The sequence below is a fragment of the Ailuropoda melanoleuca genome, chromosome 10 (assembly GCF_002007445.2).
Source record: "Ailuropoda melanoleuca isolate Jingjing chromosome 10, ASM200744v2, whole genome shotgun sequence".
NCBI classification, from domain to species: Eukaryota; Metazoa; Chordata; class Mammalia; order Carnivora; family Ursidae; genus Ailuropoda; species Ailuropoda melanoleuca.
In genome coordinates this window covers 20,773,619-20,798,872 of record NC_048227.1, presented here as the reverse complement: position 1 = coordinate 20,798,872, position 25,254 = coordinate 20,773,619, and the positions used below count along the sequence as shown (strand labels likewise).

The 25,254-nt window shown below is 49.5% G+C and overlaps 1 protein-coding gene across 2 annotated transcripts; it reads right to left on the bottom strand.

The window, feature by feature from the left end:
• Positions 1-5,782: 5,782 nt before the first annotated feature.
• Positions 5,783-25,231, bottom strand: EARS2 (glutamyl-tRNA synthetase 2, mitochondrial). Of its 2 annotated transcripts, XM_002926558.4 has the most exons (9): positions 25,034-25,229; positions 22,453-22,608; positions 18,784-18,973; positions 15,564-16,036; positions 14,325-14,433; positions 11,649-11,802; positions 11,401-11,531; positions 6,498-6,633; positions 5,783-6,037 (listed from the first exon to the last, which is right to left on the bottom strand). In XM_002926558.4, the coding sequence occupies exons 1-9, from the start codon at positions 25,170-25,172 to the stop codon at positions 5,954-5,956; spliced, it is 1,572 nt and encodes a 523-aa protein (XP_002926604.1). In that variant the 5' UTR covers positions 25,173-25,229; the 3' UTR covers positions 5,783-5,953. The 2 variants fall into 2 exon arrangements, with proteins under 2 accessions (XP_002926604.1, XP_034526141.1); XM_034670250.1 differs by lacking the exon at positions 5,783-6,037 and having other exon boundaries at positions 6,600-6,730; positions 25,034-25,231.
• Between the last annotated feature and the right edge of the window lie 23 nt (positions 25,232-25,254).

The window sequence follows — 25,254 nt, the reverse complement described above, 5'->3', positions numbered from 1 at the left end:
TATTTCAGAGAGTGAGCGAAAGAGACAGCGAGCGCGCGCATGAGCAGGTGAAGAGGGGGGCAGAGGGAGAAGCAAACTCCCCTCTGAGCAGGGAGCCCGATGTGGGACTCCATCCCAGGACCCTGGGATCAGGACCTGAGCCAAAGACAGATGCTTATCCGACTGAGCCCCCCAGGCGCCCCTGAGTGTCTATGATTAATGAGTCTTTATTATTCCTCTGCACATCCCCAGGCCTCAGACGGCCTGGCACATAATAGGTATTTGTCAAATGAATGAATAAAGACAGGATTGAATGGTCTCCGTTTAGAAGGGTTCTCCAGGTGATGAAAGCCTCCCCTCCTTGGCTGGGCTGTCCTACTGCCATCAGGATTGGGGGAGTGTTGGGGCGCCTGGGTGGCAGAGCGGTTAAGCGTCTGCCTTCAGCTCAGGGCGTGATCCCGGCGTTATGGGATCGAGCCCCACGTCAGGCTCCTCTGCTATGAGTCTGCTTCTTCCTCTCCCACTCCCCCTGCTTGTGTTCCCTCTCTCGCTGACTGTCTCTATCTCTGTCTTATAAATAAATAAAAAATCTTTAAAAAAAAAAAAAAGGATTGGGGGAGTGGGGAGGGGGCAGAGCTAAGGGGGACTCTGGCCTAGAGGGAAAGGCCATGACCCTAACATTTGGCCCAGCTATGAAGGATAAGTTGGGAGATCCCCCAGGCCATGATAATGAGCATGAGTGCCAAGACAAACTTATACTGCCTTCTAAATTAAAAAAACACGTTCATATCCGGTGATTCACTAATGAAAATAGTTACCACCAGCGATGTGAAGTTCCTGAACACTGCAGAGCAGCATTCTCGCTAAACAGAGTGACTTCGGTGATGCCAGCACCCGTGCGCTTGACTGCTCACCCTGACCATCCAATCCAATCGGAGGTGGATCTGGTCTTCGACTCCAGTGTCTCTGGGCAGCCACTATGTGTAGCAGAGCTGTTCTCAGCACCAGAGATACGACGCTGAAGACAGGAGCCCCTGTTCTCCTGGACTTTACTATCTGACACCAGCAAGTAACTGCCGAACTCCTTTCATACACAATTACTTATGCAATCAATTCCAATTGTGTGCTCAGGACAAGAAGAGGGTGCTGATGATGAAAGACAACAGGAAGACCTCCTGGGAAGAAGTCAGAGGCTTCCCTGAAGTGACAGTGGAGCTGAGATCTGAAGGCTAGAAAGGAGGTGACCAGGCAAAGCCAGAGAAGACCGGGTGGACAGGTCTTCCAGTCACAGAGAACAGTAGTATGAAGGCAGGAAGGAGACATGCCTGGGGACCTCAGGAAGGCGTATGTGGTTGGAAGCCAGGCAAGAGGGCACGTGAGGGGCTGTAAAGCGTGAAGTGCAGCTGGGGAGACAGACCAGGGTCAGGCTGTGATGAGGAAGCGTGGCTTCATCCGGACAACAAGCCTCCTTCACGTCTCATTTTCTGATCATCTCCTATCAGGGCTCCCTGCTTCTGGTCCGGTTCTGCTCAAATCTCTCAGCAGCAAGCTACCGGGAGGAGCTTTCAAATCATCCACAAATCCGATCATGTCGCTTCCCTGCTCAAAACATTTCAATGGCTCCTTGCCTTCCACCTCCTGAAGACTTAACTCTTGTCTTCACTGACAGAACCCGCAGTTTGTTCAAGTGCCCAGGGCTCCCCTACCCAGCCATGTACCTCAGGGAAGAGCTGGACCTGCCCGAGCTCTGACTGATCTATGAGGATGCCTCTCCCACTTACCCAGAAGTTCAAGAATGGGGAAGTGAACCAGGGAAGGGTGCTTGGAGAAACGTTTCTTTCCATTTAGGGAGAGAGCTGCAAAAAGCCACTATCTCTGACAGCACATGAAGGAAGAAGTGCAGAGGGGCCCAACCACTTTAGCCAAGCCAATTGTCAGCACAGGAAACCAACCGAAGGCCATTGGCTGGTGTCAATACAGTAGAGATGGAAATGGGAAGACCCGGGGTCCTTACTGATGTCACTGAACATTTAATTAACCAACCTGAGAGCCTGCCTTACCCCCTGAACTTCCTGTTACCGTGAAATACTAAATCTTATTTTAAGCTGGTTTGAATCTGGGTTGTTTTGTTGTTGTTATTTGCATCAGATGGCACCCTGATATCCTTAACCTGGCAAAGAAGGGCCATTTGGGCGGGCACCTGGGTGGCTCAGTTGGTTAAATGTCTGCCTTCGGCTCAGGTCATGATCCCAGGGTCCTGGCATTGAGCCCCATATGGGCTGGGGGTGCAGGTGGGTGGTGGTGGTGGTCCCTGTTCAGCGGGGAGCCTGCTTCTCCCTCTGCCCCTCCCCCTGCTCATGCACTTTCTCTGTCAAATAAATAAAAAGCTTAAAAAAAAAAGAAGGGCCATTTGGAATTTCCCTCTGCCTGGTTTCTCAGCCACTTTTACACTCCCCCAACTCCTACCCTTAGTTCCAATCATGCTCACCTTTGTGAAGTTCTCCTTTCCTCTTTCTACTTGGAATACCCTTCCAACCCCCACAGACCTGGGAAACACTCCTCCTACTCTCCTTCCAACCCCCACAGACCTGGGAAACTCCTCCTACTCTCCTAGAACCCTGTTCAAAGGTCACTTCATCCGTAAAGCCTTCTGGTACCCCTGAACAGATTGAAAGCCTCCCTCTCTGGACACTGCTATCACCCAGACGATCCTCATTTTCTAAGTATTTATCACACTCGGTCCCTGGGAAGGTAGGAATTTTGTCATATGACAAATACATTAACTGATGAATAGATGACTTCCATTTGTCCCCACTCTCCACTTCAGAGTCTTTGTCCGAAGTCTGTCTCACAGAGGGACGCCTGGCTGGCTCAGTCAGTACAGCATGTGACTCTTAATCTTGGGGTTGTGGGTTCAGACCCCACACAGTGTGTAGAGATTACTTAGAAATAAAATCTTTAAAAAAAAAAAAAAGGCTATGTGTCACAGATAGCTGGATTCAAAGCAAATTACAGGCCGCGGACCAGCCTGCTAACCACAATTGCAAATCTTGCAAAGCGATGCTGGGAAACTATTAGAATTTGGCAGTTAGACCAGCTGATGACTGCCACTTCTGAATACACTGGTCTGACTGATGGGGCCCTTATTTTTTCCATAAGATCTTCACTTGATTCCCTACTATGTGTCAGGCAATAGACCAGGCACCATGGTTATAACCAAGAATGAGACAAACCATCTGTCTTAATCTTACATTCTTTAGAGTAAGGGAGGCAGGAAATACATACAAGCATGCTGTATAAGTTCGTATCGTAGTATTATGTAGAGACAAATAAAGTAGGATAAAGGCAATGGGAATGAAATTCCAAACTTTGTTACAAGAACGATCATTGCTAGAAAAGATCCTCTCTGAGTGACACTAACAGAGAATGTGCTGAGGGGAAGGAACCACTCTCCCTACTCAGTACAGTGGGCCCCCCTGCAGCCACGATCCTATTGCATGACTCTGTCCCACTGGCCACAGTTGACTGGACCACGGGTAGACAGCTGACCCAAATGAGGCCCATCAGATTCCTCCTGGGAAGCTGGACATGGAATATTGGTTATCTAACTGGTAGTGTAGGATAAGAGAAAGGATTTGGATTTAGGGCTGGGGCAGTTGTTGGCCAAGTATAGAGAGAAAGAGAAAGCCGGCCTGGAGAGGGAAGACGAGGGGAGTGGACCCAGCTAAATGTTAGAGACTGTGGTCTCAGAGGGATAAAAGTGGGGGGTTCTTGGGTTCCAGTGGGTTTGCAGGTACTGATTCCAGTCTCTTAAAAGGTCTAGCTGGAAGTCCTCCTGTTTGGATCTGTCAGAGTCCTACCTCTTCCAATAAATTCCTTTTGCAGTTCAAATTAGTCTGAGTGTGCGGGCACCTGGGTGGCTCACTTAAGCATCTGCCTTCAGCTCAGGTCCTGGGATCGAGCTTTGTGTTGGGCTCCCAGCTCAGCAGGGTGTCTGCTTCTCCCTCTCCCCCTGCTCCTTCTCTCTCTCAAATAATAAATAAAATCTTAAAAAAAAAATATTTAGTCTGAGTGTTTCTATGCTTTGCAATCAAGATCGCCCTTTCTAAGAATGAAAATACCGGTGGCGATGATGATGGTAAGAGAAAACATTGGTTAAGTGCCAGGCATTGTTTTAAAAACTTTCCACATAATATCTATTTTAATCCTTATACAGTCTTTGAGACAGGAACCCTTGCCAGCCCCATTTTACAGATGAGGAAATTGAAGTACTGAAGTCACATGGTGAGTAGGTGGTAGAACTGGCTTTTGAGTCTGGCTAGCTGGCCTCCACGGCCTTTACCACTTCACTGTGCTCTCAGAAGTGCTGGGGGGTGGACTTGAGGTTATTTCCAATGCGTGGAGTCCCTTCACACACACCCACGGTACTGAGCGAAGCCCCCAGTTGGAAGACACAGCTCCCTCCAACTGAGGAGGTGGCAGCAGCTTTATCAACTCACGAGCCAGCTTCTCATAACCGTGCTTTGTGCTGCAGAAGCAGAGACCCTGATGTCACTCTGTAGCTAAGAGTTGGCTTGGACTCTGAGTTGTCATAAGCCTGAGTTTAAATCCTTGCTTTGCCTCATACTATAACCTCAGGACAGTTCATTAACTCTTCTGAGCCTCAGTTTCCCTACTTATAACACAAATAAGAACACCTCTCTCATGGGGTTGTGGAAATTGAATGGGGATGGACCACTACAATGTTTCTCATTTGGAGGCTGGCTGCCACATGGGGAAAGTCTAGAAGCCCCAGTAGGGTCTTTTTAAAAAAAACGTTTATTTTATTTATTCTTTTTCCAGTCTTTATAGACAGCCACCATCTTCCTTCCACTTTAGTCATTCCTGTTTACCCCAATAAGAACATCTATTTCGGGGCGCCTGGCTGGCTCAGTTGGAAGAGCATGCGACTCTTGATCTTGTGAATTCGAGCCCCATTTTGGGCATAGAAATTACTTAAATAAATAAAAAAATAAATAAAAAGAGCGTCTTATTTCAGAAACCTGTACACAATGACTTACAAAAATGGGCAGAAGGAAGAGATGAATATGAAGAAAAAGGTGTAAAACAGGCAGGGCGAAGGTCTCCAGTCCAAGGACAAGGCCTGGAGAACTGGAAAAGAGAAGATGATCTTTAGAGAAGGTGACATAGGATGCCCCAAGTGCAAGGACATAGAACAATATGAAATGCAGTGCTCACCCTTGGCAGACGGTCACTTCTCCTCTTACAAGCCCCAGAAGGTCTGCCGTCCAGTTCAGCCCTGCGTGCCCCAGCCATTCTTCCCTGCTCCACATCCCAACGGGGCCCGAGGACCAAGACCCATGTATCTAGGGAGCTGCCATGCTGTTAGGGGCTGACCTGCATCCCTTCAACACTCATGCTGAAGCCATAACCCCCAGGACCTCAGAAGGGGACTGGATGTGGAGACAGGACCCCTAAAGGGGTTTGATAAAGTTACAACTGGGCCATTAGCGTGGGCCTTACTCCAACCTGACCCATGTCCTTATAAGAGGAGATGTGAAGACCCAGAGAGATGCCAAGGACACACACCGAAGAAAGACCACGTGAGGACACAGAGAGAAGGTGGCCATGGGCAAGGCAAGGAGAGAAGCCTTCGGGAAGCCGCATCTGCTGATACCTTGAGCTTAGACTTCCAGACTCCCGAATTGTGAGAAAACAATCTTCTGTTGTTTCAGCCACCTGTCTGGCAGTCTGAGCTGAATGCAAACCAGCCCCTAACCTGCGCCATGTAACGTGCTGTCCGAACCAGACACGAGGTGAGAAGAAGCCATAAATGTACTGTGTGTATCCGGAGACTTTCCACTCAGAGTTCCTTCCACCAGTGGGCTCTAGGCCCCTCTGCTTCCTTCTGAAGGCAGTTTCCAGGACCGTCCAGGTTCCTAGGGACACCTCCACTGTCCTGCACATCTTCTCTCTAGCTGGAAAGCACCTTCTGTATTCGTTCCCGCACTTCCTTTGCTCCCAAGGACACCATTATCTCGGCTACAGGGGGGCCTTGCTAAGAACAAAAAGAGAAAACATTGCCTCATTGCCTTAAGCTGCCTAAAGAGTGAACATCCAGCCTTGGTCCACAGGCGCTTTGCCCCAGCCAACCCCAGTGCTGCCGCCTGCAGCCCAAGGGGCACGGTTAGCCTTCTATTGTCTCTACTTTCTGTGGCTGAGGCTGGCTGCCAGGAGCCGTGTTCCCGTGCTGATCCATCAACCGCCCCCATCAACCACCAGCTCCATGCAGGTAGGGAGTGTGTTTCATTCACTGCTGTGCCCACTGTACCCGACATGGTGCCTGCACACAGTAGGTATTCCATAAATACTATTTACTGAATGACTGAATGAAGGGAACAATCGTGTTTCATTTGTCTTTGTACCCCCAAACCAGAGCTTAGTGCTGGCCAGTGAATGTCAGCTGAATGGATGAATAAGGGGCTCCAGGGAACAGTCCGGCCCATCTGCCCACTTACCACCTGTCCGCTGAGGGCCATTCGGAGGAGCCGCATCACAGTACTGTGTTTGGTCCCTTCCAGACCTTCAGATACCTTCTTCAGTTCTCTATTCAGCATGTCCTGAGTTAAGCTCGTACTGGATCCTCCTAAAAGCCTAGGAAAGAGGGGCACCTGGCTGGCTCAGCTGGAAGAGCACGTGACTCTTAATCTCAGGGTCGTGAGTTCGAGCCCCATGTTGGGTGCAGAGATTACTAAAAAAAAAAAAAAATAGTGGCGCCTGGGTATCTTAGTCAGTTAAACGTCCGACTCTTGATCTCAGCTCAGGTTTTGATCTTGGGGTTGTGAGTTCAATCCCCGCGTTGGGCTCCACGCTGGGCATGAAGCCTACTTAAAAATAAAAAATAAAATAAAATAAATACATAAGCTTAAAAAAATAAACAAAAGCCTAGAAGAGAGCCAGTCTATGCAGGCGAGTGGCAAGTAGGTGAGATGGAGAATTTGAGAAGATTAATGGTCAGCTGTGACTGTTCAAGCCAGTATTCAAGCCTGCTTAGGGGAGAAGGGAGGGAAGGAAGATCTACTACCCCCTTCCCATCCAAGTTGAGGAAGAAAAACCACCAAGAGACCACATACACAGATAACCCAAGCACAACATAGGAAGACTTCATAATAAGAGTATTTACAAATTTCTAACTCAGTGTTATGTGATCTCTATGCCTCAGTTTTCTCATCTGTAAAGCAGGGATAATAACAGTGTCTGCACCTTACAGGGCTCTGGTGGGGCTAACTTAAAACTTGTCAGGCACTAAGTACACTGCCTGAACAGTCAGTACTCCGCAGGCTCTTGGGAATTTATCCTGGAGATACACTTGCAAACCTGCTTGATGATGTCTATACTTGGCTATTCACTGTGGCATTGTTTGTAACGGCTTGTATTTCATCAAAAGATTAAATATTAGCTGACATTTATTATATCCAAGAGCTCAAAGACACTGCAAGAGAATCTAAAAACAACTTAGGAACAGGTTAGACATAGGATGGAAGGAAGCCCTCTGGGAAATTACCTGAAATGCAGTGGAGGGAAGACCGTTTGGGGGGGCGGGGAATGTAGCACAGGACAGAAAGAAAGATATCAGGAGACCCCAGCTCCCATAATAGCACTGCCACCAACTTGCTACCAACATTCTTTTTTTTTCAATTTTTAGGACAGCAACCACACTCTCGCACTCCCCCTTGCCTCCATTCTGGGACACAGCAAGATTTAGGCCTATCAGGTCTGCACACCCATGCTGGCCTTTGTGAACTCCCCAGTGAAGTCACAGATGCCACCTTCCCAGCGGCCGGAACTGCATCTTGCACAGCTGCATGAAGAGGTAGGTGACCCCGGCTTGCATGCACTCCCAGAAGGCCTTGTACTCAGCAGGCTGCTGCACTTGGACATGACGAAGTAGGGGAAGGAGGCCAGGGTGAAGCAGTTCCCAAAGTGAAAGAGGGTCACAGTGCCCACTACCCGGGGCCACCAGAGCACAGGTCTTGGTGTTAGCCGGCCTGGGGGCCCCTTCTTGTTACAACCATTCTTTGCTCATAAGTTGAAGCACTTAAGACCTAAAATTCAACAGGCCAGCCACTGCTCGCTGCTTTCCTGGCAGGCCAGCTGAGATCCTCTCTCACAAGTGCGCTCGAGTTTCAAGAGACTCCCCAGACTTGCCAAAAAATAGTAATAACAACTCTGAGCTGGAGCAAAGGACAGGAGCAGGGTGGGGTCAGTCTATTTTACCGCCCCTTCCCAGTTCCCTTCAGCTACTATGGAGACTCCAAACCAGAAATGCTACAGAGGGGCTGGGGCTGGAGAGCTTCACCGGCATGGACGAGCCACGATGCCGACTGTGATGCTGCCTGGGAACATCCGGGTCCAGACAGACCCCTTCCAATGCTGGGCTTCGTGCAGAGGGCTATTGGCCCCGGGGCATTCAGAAGTAACCTGAAGAGACTGCCTCTTTGTACTGACAGATTCCCTCCCTAACCCTAGTATTTGAGCAACCGGGTTTCAACGGGAGGCAAAAGTAACCATTCTTATTGCATCGTTACCTGGGCCACATGATGACTGTTATTTCCTAAATCCAGAAAATATAAAATTCAACATGGGAAAAAACAGGTACTCTCCTCCACGTCACTGTGGGGAAGCAGGCTGCCAAGGAGCTGCTGGAAGTGACAGGCCCCAGGTGGCCAACAATGGCAGCTCAGGACACATTAGAGCTGGCCCAGAGCTTGGCGTGGGCACAGAAGGGACTTCGAGAAATCTGGCGTCTCCAGAACGCTTGGGTATCGGTTTTCCTGCCTTGAGTGGGAGCCCCAGACTGTCTCTGAAATCTAACCCCGTGGCAGGCATGGGGAGTTAAGGCAATAGTCCCGGTGAATCAGAACTAAGAGCCCCTACGGTGGAATGCCCTAAATTAAGGGAGTATTAATAATAATGGCTCTTGGGAATTTATCCTGGAGATACACTTGCAAACCTGCTTGATGATGTCTATACTTGGCTATTCACTGTGGCATTGTTTGTAACGGCAAAATCTGGAAGCAGTCCAAATGTCTATCAATAGGAAATGAATTAAATCAATTATGGTAAAGTGGTTTCATAATGGGATAGGTGCAGGTGTAGAAGAGAATGAGAATGCTCTCTAAGCACTGGGCAGATCCACAGCTATCTTAAGTGAAACAGACAGACAAACCAAAGACACAGAACAGTGTTACTGATTTTTGTGTAAAAAAAAAAAAAAAAGGACCATTTAAATTTAATTAGGAACAGTAGTATTCTACAACTGGGCGGATGGGGAACAGGATAAAAATGGGTTTCCCAATTATCTACCTTTTTAAATACTTTCTAGGCTCTATACCCAGGTTTGAGAGACTTGAATGTGTTTATAATCAAAATGTTAAATTTAAAATTTAAGCACTCCTAAGAATGGCGCCATATACACATACTGTTGAATACTCTGGCATTATACAAAGTAAACTGCTAAGTGTGGTGCATTTCTGTTGGGGGCCGGAGTAGAATGGAAAACACACTTTTTGCTATAGACCTTCTTGTACCATTTGTATGATATTGTATCATTTGCCATGTACTTTTCTTATCACTTCCAAATGTGTATTATAACAATATATTGAGGTTTCTAAGTATCAGCCACTGTCCAAGCACTTTGTACAGAGAAACATATGGCCTTGTAGGCCCAGCCTGACTGGGTTTGAATCCCTGCTCCTCCAACTTATGATTTTAGACAAGTTACTTAGCCTCTCTGTGTCTTGATTTTCTCATCTACAAAATGGGGATATAACATTTTAAACTGATACGTCATTAAGTTGCTGTGAATTTGAGTGTATACACACACACCCCTCACATGTACTATGTATACATACCTAATGTACAGAATATACAAAATAGCCCACTGCAGGCATGTGCACAGCAAATACTTACTACCTACTTTATTTTTTTAAAAGATTTTATTTATTTATTTGACAGAGATAAAGACAGCCAATGAGAGAGGGAACACAAGCAGGGGGAGTGGGAGAGGAAGAAGCAGGCTCACAGTGGAGGAGCCTGATGTGGGGCTCGATCCCATAACGCTGGGATCACGCGTTGAGCCGAAGGCAGATGCTTAACCGCTGTGCCACCCAGGCGCCCCTATTACCCACTTTAATCTTTACAATAAAGGTGGGAGGAGGTAAGTAAAAAGGACACTGTGGGTTTTGCTGCCCAGCATCCATCTGCCTTTCTCCTGATACCCCAAATCTCCTTGGGGAATCCCCTGGCTCCCAGTTGCAGCCCATGTGCCCAGGCTGGGGGTCCATTTAGAGCCCAGGAGATAAGCTAACCATGCTGGCTGGCACGTCACACTCCGCAGGCTTTGATGACTGGTTCAGAAAACGAGGCTAACAGAGCTCTATCAGAGTTCATCTCAAGACACAGCTGGGGCTTTGTGGGGTTGGGGCAGTCTTACAACCAGAGCACAGATTACAAGAGAGGCTGTCAGCAGTCCCTTATTCTTTCTCCCTTTCTGGATAAAATTTTTAGCCAGTCTCATGGCTACCAAGTTAAAAAAAAATCTACATTTTCCAGACTCCCCTGTAGCTTGGTGTGGCCACCAAGACAGGTGTTCTAGCCATCAGGATACAGGTGGAAATGAATGTGTAACTCTTAAGTCAAGTCCATAAGAGAGGAAGGAGCTTCCTACCCTTCCCTTTTTCCTCCTTCCTCTTCTGGCTAAATCGTGGATAATCTGTGAGTCACTCTGCACTGTGTGGACAAGAGCAAAGTCAAGGGACAGCAAAACCCTTGAGACCTGGGAAAAGCTCTTCAGCCCTGGACGGCCACTCCCATGTGGGTAAGTACTGTGGTTTCTGTTGTCTGGTACAGAGTCCCACCCTCCACCCACCCAATGTGGAGTCCCTGCAGAAAAAGGAGCCGGCATGGAGAAGTATGGCTCAGAAAGTCAAAGGAACAGAGAGATAAAGTAGATCTTGGTGACACATTTTTGGCTCCTGCATGAGGCTGGGCCTATGCCAGCTCTGGTTGTTTTTCTGTTCCTGTCACGGTAAGAACTAGAGTGTCATCTCTACCTTAGAGACGAGGAAATGGGAGTTCAAAGAGCTGAAGTTGGCCACAGCGATGTGGTGTGGGCAGAACAAATGGTAAGTGGCAGTACCCAACCCCAAAGCCTAAACATGCTCCCCCTTCGGGGGAAGGTCTGGACTCCTCTGGGGAAGCCCCCTGCCAAACAGAGCCAGTCAGCGATCATTTTACCCAGACCCTCTTGCCAGCCATGGGGTGGTACAGGGTTCCCACAGCCAGCCCTGGGAAAAGAGGGTCCCAGGAGGGAGAGGGAAGTCAGGTGCGGAGCCTTGAGCTTGGCCTGTAGGAACTTACCCCAGCACGCGCTTTGCAATCACATCCACCTTCTCCGAGATGCTGCCCAGCTGCGCTCGGCTCACTGCAGGGCGAGTCCACAGGTACGAGTATGCTGGGGAGACCAGATCCTGCAGGTGGCAAACGTGACCCTAGGGGGAAGAGGCAGTCACTGGATGGGCTGTGGACAGGGCTCAGACACACCAGGACAGGGAGAAACGGTGGCGCCATCCACTCCCACAGTCTCCCGGAGCCCCCCGACGCCACACCTGTCTCAGCAGGATGATCCTCTCCACGTAGGCTGGGTCCAGCACCTCCCTGCCTTGCAGCTGGCTCCCGAACGTCTCCTCCACCAGGGCCTGCAGCTTCCCCACCAGCCGACGCCTCTGGGTCTCGCTGCTCACCAGACGACAGAGGTGCAGCCTGTAAGAGAAGCCAAGGGACCGTCCTGACCCTTGCATCGCCAGCCCACCCAAACCCTCTCTCCCCAGGGATGTGGGGGCGGGGGTGGAAGAATGACACAATACGTGAGCTGCCCCTCCCACAGCCTAGAAACAGAATATATAGGAAAGGGATCTGGCGAAGGTCTGCAGCAGCCTGAGAGCCCCCAAGCAACCCAGAGAGATATCCTGTTTTCAGTGTTTCTAAAATTGTAGCTAACATTTTAAACTAGGAAGAGATCATATAAAAATAGAGATTTCTGGCTTCTCTCGGGAAATCTGAAGATCTGGCTGCAAAGGGCCTGCATTCCACAGGCTTTGATGGCTAGCGCAGAGTGGAGGCCACCCGGATTACAGGCACAGTATGCTCCAGTCTGCCAGGCCCTCTGCTCCCCAGTGCCTCTCCTGGCCTGCCACCCTCCCCTGTGATGCCGGCCTGGCCTCTACAGACACCTGAGTTTACAAGGCAGACTCTGCAAGGGTCCGCCTCCTGACACAGCTTAAAGCATGGGGCTCTGGCACAAAGAGGCTGAGGTCAAGAATACGGATTTCTAGGATTTGAAGCCAGGGGACAGCTCAGAGGACAGAGCTGCTTGAATTCAGGGCTCACAGTTAAGAAGTTCAGGTTTTCTTATCAGTTCAAATGTTCTCCTTTCCAGAATTCTTCTAACTGCCCTGTTCCCTCTCTTTGGAAGCAGCATAGCCTCGAAGTAGGCCCTGTCAGTCCTCAGTCCCCTCCCTAGGCTGCCCTTACCCTGTCCCCAGCAATGTCAGAGGGACCCAAGAAGGAGAGGTACAGGGCCGAGGACCAATCTGTAGGGGCTTGGCCCTTGTCCCTGGCGTGGAAGGCAGGCAGCAGCAGTGGGTGAGTATCTCCTGGGCTCTGGAACCGGACAGGCCTGCAGATCAGACCAGCCCTGTGAGATGTCTGCAGCAAGTTACACGAACAGTCAGAGCCTCGGGATGCTCACTGATCATGCGGGGATGATGGGGGGGGCGTGGGGGTGCCTCCATCACAGGGCACTGTGCAGATTAAACGAGGGACCATCTGTAAAGCAGAGAGCACAAGGCAGCTGGAGACAGGCAGGGAGTCGGAGCAAAGGCTCCCATACATCAGCAGTGGAAGGAGGAGACCCTCTGGGAAGCTATCTAGAGCACACAACTGTCCAAAAAACATAATGGTTTTCTTAAAAAGGAATTAATACCACATGCTGAAACTGTTCCTAGGACTGCCGCAGCAGTGAGATGAGATAGTGGAAAGAAAGCAATCAAGAGACCCCAGTGGCCAAGCTTGAGATGACACGTGTCAGGTCCAGGGCCTGGGAGGCAGTAAGTGCTAGACAAACGGTAATTACTGTTACTACTCGCGTCACACCTCTAGTACTGCTGTGACAACTCCTATTACTACCTTTACTACTAGCACGGAAATAATCACAGCAGTGGCTTGATACCAGAAACATCTCAACATGACAGCTTGGGCTGCATCAAACCCGTGGGTGTCAGTTCCAACACTGCATCTCCTCCCTGATTCACGGTGAGCAAAGCCCCCCTTTACCTTCTTCTGGCTGCCCTCATGCTTCAGGGGGGACTGGAATGGGCCACCAAATATCTCCACATCCTGTCCCCATTTCCCTGAGATACTGGTTTCCCTACACTCAGTAAGGTAGGGTACAAGTTGCATCTGCTCTTGAATGCCCCATTCGAGAGATGCCTGCTGTTTACTGTGTGAACTTGGGCTAGCTATGGAACTGTCTGGGTTTCTGTGTATACAAAACAGAATGGCGTCAGGCCACTGACCTCGGAGGTCTAACGGGAGAAATAAATGAAGTAACATCCTTAAGACACCTGCAGTCAATGTGAACTCTGGGCTCACACAAGTAAAGCACAGAAAGGAGCGTGTCCCCAGACTGGGGCTCAGGAGATGGCATCGATGAGTCCCTTGTCCCTTAAGTACACATCTGTCCGCTGGCTTTACCACTGAGGCCCTTAGGTGTATATGTCAACAGTGATCTGAACCATAACTGGATTTAGAGGCGTGATGAAGAACTACATGAAATGTACAACAGGTGCCACGAGACAGTGCTCACTGTTGGCTGCAGAAGTAGGGGGTGATTCCGAGATGAAGATGCCCCTTCTCCAGGCCGTGGTTAACAGAATCCAAGCCAGGGATGCCAGGACAATAATGACAAAAACAGCACCTACCATTTACTGAACACTTTCTACATGCCAGGGGCTGTGCAAAGTACTCTGACGCAACATTTAATTTCATTGAACTCTGAAGGCAATTGCACAAGGTGGGTACTCTTATTAGCCCCATGTTCGAGAAGAGGAAACAGAGGCTCCAGGAGGTTCGGTGACTTACATGCTCTGCGTCAGGTCACAGAACGTTAGACGCCTGAGCCCACAGTCAAATCAGGTCCGTGTGACCCCTCCGCCCTGGGGACCTATCTTCAGCAAGAAAGCCCTTTTCTACCAGTGCTCCACACCCCCAGGCTCCCCACTCACCTGTTGAATTCTGGGAGCTTCTCCAGGTCCAACAGGGCTGAGTGGCAGGTGATCCGGGTCAGGTCAAACTGTGTTATCAACTCTGGCAAGGTCCTGCCCATCTGGTTCTCTGCAAGTAGGCATGCCCAGCCTCAGCCCCCTGCCTCTCCTTTCAATCACAACGGAGGCTGGATGAGCACGTCCTGGGTTCCCCATTCCATACCGACCAAAGGGATTCAACTTCTAGCTCTCTCATAGATCAAGGGCCCGAATGAGCCTTCATTTGCAGAAAGGATTCTGCACTCAGAAAAAACAAGTTTGAAAACAATCAGGCTAAACGACCCTCACTACCCTCAAAGACTTGAGCTGCAGGAATAGCATGCTCACAGTCTGGCTGTGCCCGGAGATTCTGATTCCACTGGTTTGGGACACGGCCTGAGCATCAGTACGTTTTACGAGCCTCCCGGGTGATTCCAAGGCGCAGGCAGTGCTAAGAACTGCTGTGTTGGGAGCCCCGCCTCCTGAGCAGCAGCCACGCCCCATACAGTCAGTGGGCATTGTGGTCAGGCCTGGGCCTCCAGGGAGCCTCTGCCATGTACCTTACAGGCTGTGTGACTTTGTTAAGTCACTCAAACCCCTCCGAGCCTCTCCATCGTCTTAGAAACAGCAGGGATAATAAATACCTCTTAAGGATACTTTAAGGAGTAAACCAAGTAAAAGCAGAATAAACAGTAAGCAGACGATCACTGCCACACTTTCAGAAATCCCCTCCACCAAGAGGTCATCCTAATTTGGTACTTCTTTAACCTTTGGGCTCTAAGTCTTGGGCCAAGGATAAAGGCTCAGCTGGAATAAACTAGGCTCATAGTAATCTCAGGAATATTGTTGGAACCCATTCTTGCCACAGTGGTAGTCACATAATTGTCATGATCATAAGGTCTATAATTTCCATGCTTACTGCAGGGCAGATACTTTGCTGGGTGCCTCATACTCATGAGCTCAGTGCATCCTAACCCTATGAGGAAGACGCTTATCCCCATTTTACAGACGAGGAGGGTGAGGCTCAAAGACCGTAATAAGCTCCTTAAGAGCACTGCTGTAGTCCCGGCCTTTGACACAATTTCTGGCTCAATAAACACAAGAATGAACTTGGGCAAGACTGGAGGTGGCACAGCCGGGGCTAAAGACTGGGTGGGCCTGAACGAAAGCCCTGCTCCTCACTGCTATGGTCCCACGGGGACCTCCCAGGTGGGTGGGTACCTGCAAACCCGGAGCCACAGTTAGTGATGATATCAAGCAAGGCATCTGGCAGGAAGTCAGCAGCTGCAAAATGCTCCAAGAAAATGTCCCCTTGCCTCTTGGACAGCTTGCTGCCATCCCTGTTGAGGAGCAGGGGCAAGTGGGCAAAGTGAGGTGGCTGCCAGCCCAGGGCCTGGTAGAGGAGCAGATGCTTGGAGGTGGAGACAAGCCACTCGGAGCCCCGCAACACGTGGCTGATGCCCATGTGGTGGTCGTCCACCACGCAGGCCAGGTGGTAGGTGGGGAAGCCATCGCTCTTCAGGATGACCGGGTCCCCCTCCACATGCGCCACCTCATGCCGATTCCAGCCATACACCAGGTCCTGGAAGGCCGGTGCTTCCCCCTCCAGGCGGAAGCGGATGGCAGGTTTGGGGCCTTTGGCTAGCTTCTGGGCCACCTGCCCCTGGCTCAAGTTCCGGCACCGATTGTCATACCTGTTGGGAAACAGAGCAGCATAGCAACTGAGGTACCAAACACAGATGGGTTCTGTCTTCGTCTCTGATAGTTAGATGACCTTGGCAAGTCATTTACTTCTCTAGCTCTTTTTCCAGTCTCGACCAGGGATAAGAAGAGGGATATATCGGAAAACCAAGTGAGATAACAGCATGGCAAGACACTTAATGTCTACCTGCCAGCCTGTCCCTCTTCTTCGTTAGCAAGGAAATGGCAAAATGCCGAGTCCCAGGGGTTGAATCACAGCTGGTATAGCCGATCATGCAATCTCTTTCCCTTACGCCAGCAACTGGCCCAGGTAGGACCACTCTCCTCACTGAGACTCAAAGAAAAGTCTGCTTGGGGGCAGGGGAGAGTTAGGGTCCTGGGAAAGATTTTCTCTCCAATTGAGAGTGAAAGAGCCACCAGAGGAAAGCCCCGTTTTATACCCTGCCTTCTCCTTCTGTGCTCTTCAGCTGTTGTCCTAGGAGGACAGAATGCTTGGAGCCACCGCAGCCACTTGCAATGGATGTGGGGTGGGGCAGGGGAGGCAGGGAGGAGCCAAAACAGAGCCCTGATGTCTTGAAGCTGCTGGTTTTATCCTTGGGTCTCTCACCCCCAGACTTTCTTTTTTTTGCAATAAGATGGGTTTTACTAAGCATGGGGACAGGACCCATGGGCAGAAAGAGCTGCTGCCTCACCTCCAGATTTCTGCAGAGTACATGTTAACTAGATCCCCAGGTGAGCTGCCTGCACATGAAAGTACGAGAAGCTCTGGCTTGTCCCCCGTTTTTGAAATTCTTTATTTTTTTTAAGTAAACTCTACCCCCAACATTGGGCTTGAACTCACAACCCTGAGATCAAGAGTCGCATGCTCCACCGACTAAGCCAGCCCCTGGTTTGTCCCTTTCCCACAGGGCACTCCATTACTTGCTCCCCAAAGCATCCTGATACCAAACGTAAAGCTTGAAAACATACTCCTTAACACAGAGCTAAGTGTTCAATTAGTAAATGGCTGGGTGGATTCCATGACAGAACTTGACCATAATTTTAAAAAAAGAACTTTCTGCCAACAGACAAGTGGACTGTTTATAATAAAAGAACAACTCCGCAATGAATGTCATGACCTCATACAAACATCCAGCCCTTGTCCAAACAGTTCATTTAAAGTGGAACTCAGGGCGGCACTTGGCTGGCTCGGTCAGAAGACCATATGACTCTTGATCTCGAGGTTGTGAATTCAAGTCCCACGTTGGGTATACAGATTGTTTAAATAAACTTTTAAAAAGTTTTTTAAAATTCTTTAAAAATAGGGGCGCCTGTGTGGCTCAGTTGGTTAAGCGTCTCTCAATTTTGGCTCAGGTCGTGATCTCAAGGTCATGAGACTGAGCCCCACACTGGGCTCCGTGCTCATCGTGGAGCCTGCTTGGGATTCTCTCTCTCCCTTGGCCCGTTCACCCAGCCCCCATGTTCACACACCTGCGCTCTCTCTCTCTCTCTCTCTCAAAAAAACCCAAAAAAACAAAAAAAAAACCCAAAAAACAAAAAAATAAATAAAATTCGTTAAAAATAAATAAATAAATAACTGGAACTCAGATGTCCTAACACCCCTGCTGATAGGAAGCAAGGTGGTCAGGGCCACAGGGCAGTGTCTATCAAAGCTCCAAACTGGCCCTGCATTTCCACATCTAAGAAGGTCTCCAACAAACGCCCTGCACATGTGTACAACGAGGTATGTCAACATGATCCGCCCCAGCTCTTTTGCTGTAACTACGGATTAGAAATGGCAGAAAGATTCATTAGTAAGAAACTGGTTAAGGGCTGGTCCATTTGTACAGTGGAATATCGTGCAAGTCTAAGAAAAATCTATGGGCCAGTACAGACTGGGTCTCCTCAAGATGGTAAGTGGGAACCGTAAGTTGCACAGTCTGCATATTGCGTGGGGCCACTGGAATGGCGGAGAAGAGAAACAATACACATTTCTCGGGGTCTGCACTGAATGTCTCTGGAGGAGACCTAAGAAGATTCTAACAGCATTTATCTATGGCGAGGGAAATCAAGTGGCCAGAGTCAAGGTTAGGAAAGATCTTTGTATATATATCTCTCTGGACCTAAAAACATTTTACTTCATCAGAACAACCGATAATTGAAATGACATGTTAGTACTGCCCCAGAGCCACTGTGCCAGGCAGCTCCGACGTGACCCCAGTGATCCCCGCCTCCGGGGTTTCTGCCCCCAGGGCATCCCCTCCCTGGAGCGTGGGCTGGACCCAGTGGCTTCCTTCTTATGAACCGAATGCAGCAGAAGTGATGAGATGTCACTTCCTTGATTCGGTTATGAAAAGACTCTGGCTTCTGTCTTGCTTGTTCGCTTTTGCTTTCCATCTGGCTCACTCACAGTGAAGACAGCTGCTGTGCTGGGAGATGCCCTGTGCACAGGCCCGCATGGCAAGGAGCTGGTGTCTCCAGGCAACAGCCAGTGTGGCCCGAGGTCTGCCAACAGCCTCATGAGAGAAATGGAAGCCGATCCTCCACAAAACAAGTCTGAAGAAAACCGCAAACCTGGCCAAAACCTTGACTGCAGCTTTGAGAGAGGCCCTGAGCCAAGGGAGCCGGCTAGGCTGTGCCCAGGCTTCTGACCCACAGAGGCCGTGCAGTGACCACAATCTGGGGGTGATTTGTTATGGAGCAACAGCCCAGGGACAAATGTAACTTTAGGGATGCAGCCTCGATAGGCCGGGGCTCTCACCGGGGCGTCTGGTGGTTCCTCAGGGCCTCCTTCTTCAGGAGCTCCAGCCGCTGTGGTGAACAGAAGCAGGGGTAAGCGGCGCCGGACTCCAGCAGCGCTTCTGTGGCCTGGGCGTATAGCTCGAGCCGCTGGGATTGCTGGTAGGGCCCAGCAGGACCTCCCCGGCGGGGGCTCTCATCAGGCGGGATACCTGCGACACAGCAAGAGACCATGATCACCAAATATTAATAACGAAGATAATCACAACACTGGTTCCCAGGCACCGTTTTATGTGCTGTTGGTATACAGTAAAGTTTGTAATCCTCACAACATTCCTCAAGCTCATTATTTCGATTTCCCTTTTACAAGTAAGTTGAAAGAGAGGCTAAGGACCCAAGGTCATGGGGCCTGACGGAGAAAGAGTCAGGGAGGTGTGCTGCCTCTGCCTGTATTTCTCGACGGGACTTCCTCTCCACCCACCCCTTCCCCGACGAGCGGGACAGCAGCCCAGGTCTGGAATAGCTGGCTCAGGAGAACGAAGCATGGTTCAGGGCACAGTCTGTCAGGCCCTGGCTGGACTCCGGGTCCTGCGCCTGGGTAGCTGTGACAAGGGATCCTGAAGATGTGTGAGAGCTGCAGGGCCAAGCACCTGCCAGGCTGCTTTTACGTTCTGTGATCTCCACCAAGCCTCAGAACTGCCCTACCACGCGGATGTCATCCTGACGCCCATTCAGTAAGGACACTGAGGCACAGACGGGCTCCGTTCCCTCACTTGGCCAAGGACAAGGGGTTCAACTGCATTGGAGCCCAGGCTAGCAGGCCCCAGAATCCAACCTTTAACCACTCTTCGTACTGCCTCAGCATCCTCCCCCACGAAGCGGAGGTCCACGTGCGGAGCGGCAGCGAGAACTGGACGCATCAGCACTTACACAGTACTCAGCGTGAGGCTCACCCGCAGAACCGCCACACTGGGTGCTGTGAAATGAAATGTGACCTGTTCTAAGTCACAGCCCCAACCCAAGGTCCCGTTTCCTCAGGTCACAAAGGACAGATGGAACCAATAAACACGTCCCGTAGAGACAGAAGGGACACAGGTGAGCCAATGGTGATGTTTCTGCCCTCAAATCGCTCTCCAGTGAGTTAGGAAGGTAGGGACATGATTAATCCTGCACACCCAACATTAATACAGGCTCTGCAGGCAGACAGGCCTGGGTTCGCATGCACTGGCCTGCTCCGAGGCCTTGAGCAAGTCACCTTTCAGAGCTTCCATTTCTTTGTTGCAAGTAAGAACTCTCCTGGGCGTCACCATGACGTCAGCACGAGATGACACAGGTGAAGTGCTCAGTGCACTGTCCCGTAAGTGCTAGGCCCTCAGCCAGTTTGGGCTGTGATCATGATCCTTCGGCTCCCTCTCCCACTGGGTCTCTATTTCTTCATTTGTCAGAAAAGACAGTGGCTCAGGTATATTTGGGAGCCCCTTACTGGCCAAACCTTAACACGTTCAGCACTTGAAACACCCCAGGGTTTAAGGGTGGTTCCACTAGGGGAACTGAAAATGTATGTTCACGTATAAACTAGTATATAAGTGTTCATAGCAGTTCCATTCACCGGAGTCAAAAAAGTGGGGCACCTGGGTAGCTCAGTCAGTGACGCGTCCGACTCTTCATTTCGGCTCAGGTCATGATCTCAGGGTCCTGAGATCAAGCCCCACATCAGGGCCCGTGCTCAGCAGGGAGTCTGCTTGAGAATCTCTCTTTCCCTCTGCCCCTCCCTAAAATAAATAAATCTTAAAAAAAAAAAAAAGACTCAAAAAAGTGGAAATAATCCAAATGCCCATCCACTGATGAACAGAAGGTGGTATTTCCATCTAGTGACTAGTATTTGGTCACAAAATGGAACGAACTATTGACACATGCTACAACACAGAACCCCTCTGCTAAGTAAAAGACAGTCACTAAAGGTACATATTATCCGATTCCATTTATCTGAGATGTCTGCAATAGGCACATCACACAGACAGAAAGTAGACTAGCAATTGCCAGGGACTAGAAGGAAGCAGGAATAGGAAGTAACTGCTGATAGGTACAGGGTTTTGTTTTGGGAGAATAGAAAAGTTCTGAAATTGGATGGTGGTGATGGCTGGCACCATAGTGAATACACTAAAAACCACTGATTTGTACACTTTGAAATGGTGAATTTCCTATCAGGTGAATTATACGTCAATTACAAAAAAAAAATCCACAAAACCAAAAATCAAAAAACACAGGGTGACTCCTGAAGCAGGAAGCTATATAAGTCAGCTGCCCCTCTGCCTCACCACAAAGCTGGTAGGGGGGAATTCTGCTAAGGGGCCAAAGGCCGCATTCACACAGCCTCAACAGGGGCTCCGACGGTGGGACTTCTTCATCACTGTACCGCTTGTGCCTAGTCCAGTGCCTGACAGGTAGCAGGCGCTCCCTGAAATCCAAGTGCTCAGCCTGGTCTGCCTGGCACTATGTGGTTTAGCTCTGGCCAACCCATCTTCACATCTGCAGTCCCTCTGCTTTGGGTCACTGTGCTTGGGCCACACCGGCATCTTCGCTGCTTCTGTAACACATCCTACACTTCCCTGCAGCAGGGCCTTCCCATCTCCTCTTCCCTCTGCTTTTGAACAGTCTTCTCCCAGGTAACCACGGGGCTGGCCCTTCACTGTGCAATCTGCTTTCAGGTCACCTCCTCCGAGAAGACCACCCTGTCTGAGAGAGGATCCTTCCCTGCCAGTTCCCTAACCTGTCACCCGTGTCTCCACAGCACTCATCAATGCTTAATGTCACAGGGAGAATGAACGAATCTGTTCATCTGTCCTCCCCTACTTACTGGGCACTGGGTCTCTGTTGAATGCTGGAACAGGACCTTCATTACAGTAAGTGATCTTCGTGAATCAATTCCTTTATCCAACTAATCTTGACTAAGCCTCTGTTATAATGTTCTATGACAGAAGGTACAAATGAAATCAGTTTTTGCCCTTTGGGAACCCAAAGTCTCGTTAATAACTTACTTGATATTAAGATACACATCTCATAAAAGTCTTGGTATTTTTGGTGTTTTTCCTTGGGGAGCTCAACTGGTTATACCTGTCCTGACAGGTAGGCGACTGTTGACCCAGGGAACACGCATTCCTTCTTGTCTTTGTGGAGTTTAGGAGGCCTCTGGATTAAATGTCCCACAAGACTGACTTTAGAGGCTACACACATTTTGTTTGGCTCACACAATGTGGTTTAAAAAAAAAATCTGGGCTCAAATTTAACAATGGGAAGTATTCATAAAAAAAAAAATGTAATGAAAACCTGGATTTCTGGCTCCTGTGGGAAGTGAGATCGAACATGGGTTCCCACATGGGAACTGGGGGCTGGAGCTTTCTCCTGCTCACTACAGGCCTAGTCTCTCCAGTTCCCTCTTATTCTTGGCTCCCAGCAGGACCTGACCTGAGATTCTAAGGTAAGAACAGGAACCTCAAAACGGCCTTGGAGCCTTTCCTCAGGGAGCTTCATCATGTTTTGGGGAGGCACGTGCCACCCGAGGCAGCACAAATGTACCCATCTCTCCACGAAGTCCTCGTTCTCCATCTTGGGGCCCACGAGAAGACCTACAGGTTCCTTTCCCTGCTCCCTCTTCCCCCTTGGAGAAGGGTCCTTCCCTGGCCTGCCTCACCTGCCCACTCCAGCATGTCCTCAATATTGTCTGCTGCCCCAGGCACAAGGCGGGTCTGATCCGTGTCCTCCAGCCTGAGGATGAAGCTCCCTCGGTGCTTCCTGGCAAAGATATAGTTGTACAAGGCAGTGCGGAGACCGCCCAGGTGCAAGAAGCCTGGGAAAAGAAGAGAACAGCTCAGACAAGACAAGGAAGATGAATGGACGTGCCTTGGCCAAGAAGCAAGCGAGCCCTGCTTGTAACAGGATGCCCCAGGGAGTATCAAAGCTCAAGAAACAGCTACCCCGTCCCCTCTTTCCAGCCAGGACCCAGAGAGATGGCCACAGAGGATGGGAGTGTCCGCTCATTTAGCCCCTCATTCTGGAAGCAGAAGACCACCCACATTTTAGAGCGTGTAATGTTGTAAAGAAGACTCCAACTCTCCCCAGCTGCACCCACTGTTCTATTTTGAGATTTGCCTCAAAGCCAAGTTTTCACCCAAATGAGGCCAACCAGAGGATTATCCACGCAAGTCATATCACACATGCACTTAATGTGTGCAAATTCAGGGATGTGTTTGGGTAGAAAAAAGAGGTATTACAAACTGAAGATACCATACAATTACATTTTGCATATATTCTCTGATTTTCACCTGAAGTTTTGGCTTTAAACACTACCCAAAAGTAATACTTGATTCCACTGTATTTCTCTTCACCTGAGTTCAAACTCCTAAGATTTTACCTTTCCATCATTCCTAACTAAGCTTAAAATGAAGCATTTTCCCATTTCTGCTTATCCTGTCTTCTTTGGTCCAGGCCACGGCCCTGTCCCCACAATGAGCTTCTCTACATCTACAGGAACAGGACGCAGCACAGGACACAAAAAGCCCTTCTGTAGTCAGGCAGACTCCCGTTCAACACTGACTGTGACTTTCTGCTAGTTATCGCAAGGCCACCACAAAACCAGTAGTCCCCAAGATGGAAGACGGGGGTCCAGTAATTGAAAGCAAGATCTCTTAAACCAAATAAACCTGGATTTAAAATCTGCATCCATTTACTGGTTGCTATCTATCCCTTGGGCACTCTACTTCACTTGTCTGGGCTTCAGCTTCGTTGTGAGAGATTAAAAACAAAAAATAGAAACGTCCCTTACAGAGTTGTTGTGAGACTAAATGTTGATCAAAGTACGGCTTTCCATTAATTTTAGCAATTAGTGATCTTAGTTGCTTGGTAATTCTTTTATCTGTCTGTAGTCAACAGCCTTTTCCACATGCAAATCAGCAAGGAAAATGAGAACTATAATCATAATAGAGAATATTGTTTATTAAGCTCTAGGAGTACCAGACCTTGCTAAGTGCCTCAGCTGCATTAGCTCAAACCCATGAGGCAGGTACCATCACTAGCCCTGTTTGACAGAGGGTAAAACTCTGAAGCTCAGAAAGGTTATACAATTTGCCCATGTCAAACCGCTGAGAAGTGGCAAAGTCCATAATCTGGACCAAGCCAATCTCAGGCCTTGGCACCTGCTTACTAAGAGTGCTCTGCAAAGCAAGGTGCAGGCCAGTACTGGTCTGCAAATGTTGCCAGTTCACAAGTACAGAAATTGAGAATAAATGTTTAGAAACTTAACAGCAATTTGACAGAGTAACTTTATATCTGATGAATCTAATAAAAATAGGCTCAGTTTTGTATGCTTTTAATATTTTTCCTTTTCACTAACTCATTTATATTGGTTCTATAAAAATATTCATAATCAATTGGGAATTAAAAACGTCCTGTCACAATGGTTTGAGAAGCCCACTCTGCACTCTACTGCCTGCCAGGAAAGATCCTGTCACTCTGTGTAGCTGGGATCTTGCCACAAAGGAAGCCTTACATGTGGACCCTAAGGTTCAGAATGAGAGAGGCATGCTCGGTGTGGAGAGGGCAGAAGGTGGACTCCCCGAGGAAAAAAGCTGGGGAGCTAGGGGGGAGGCCATGACAAGATCTCCACTAGGGTAAACAATGAGCCCCTGCCTCACTCCCTGGCTTGCTGAGCGCCAATACCACTAACCACAGGGCCTTTCCTTTGTACCTGCAAGTTCCTGTGCCCTTAAGGTTCCTCCTACAGGCTTCAGAGTGGCTAGCTTGTCTTTTGGTTCTCAGCTCAAACGATACGTCCTAAATAAGACCTTCTCGAGCTTCCTACCTAAACCCCAGCTCCCTACTCCGCTTCATTTCTCACATGACACATGTGACTGTCTAAAGGTACCGTTACTTTTACACGTTGTTTGTCGCGGCCACTACAGTGTGCGCTTCTTGAGAACAGGGGCCATACATTCCCGATGACCACTGTATCCCAACGCCTAGAACGGTATCTAGTACACAGTTTGTATTCGATAATTTATAGAATACACGAATCAGAGACCTAAAGAGATGGTACACAAAGAACTTCCTGGTTATGTGAATAATTTCCGCTCGTGGACCTGCTTCTGCCTCTGTAAAATGGGGTCGCGCTGCCAGCCCAGGCTGACTTCACCGGAAGGGATTCGTTCGGGAACATTCGGGGGGGCGGGCACGGGACAGTGGACATCGACCTGCAGCGTCACGTCCGCCAAGGTTACCTGTGGGACTGGGGGCGAACCGCACTCGCACCGCAGCCCCGGGATCGGTGCCCAGGCTGGCCTCGCGACGTCCCATGGGGCGGCCCAAGGCCGCAGGGCGCCTCGCCGACTGCAGCAGCCTCTTCAGGAGAACCGCCATGTGGGATGGAATCGTACACGTGGGCTTCCCCTTGCATCACTTCCGGGGGCCTCTCCCAGCCAATCCGTTTCTGCCACAGAGG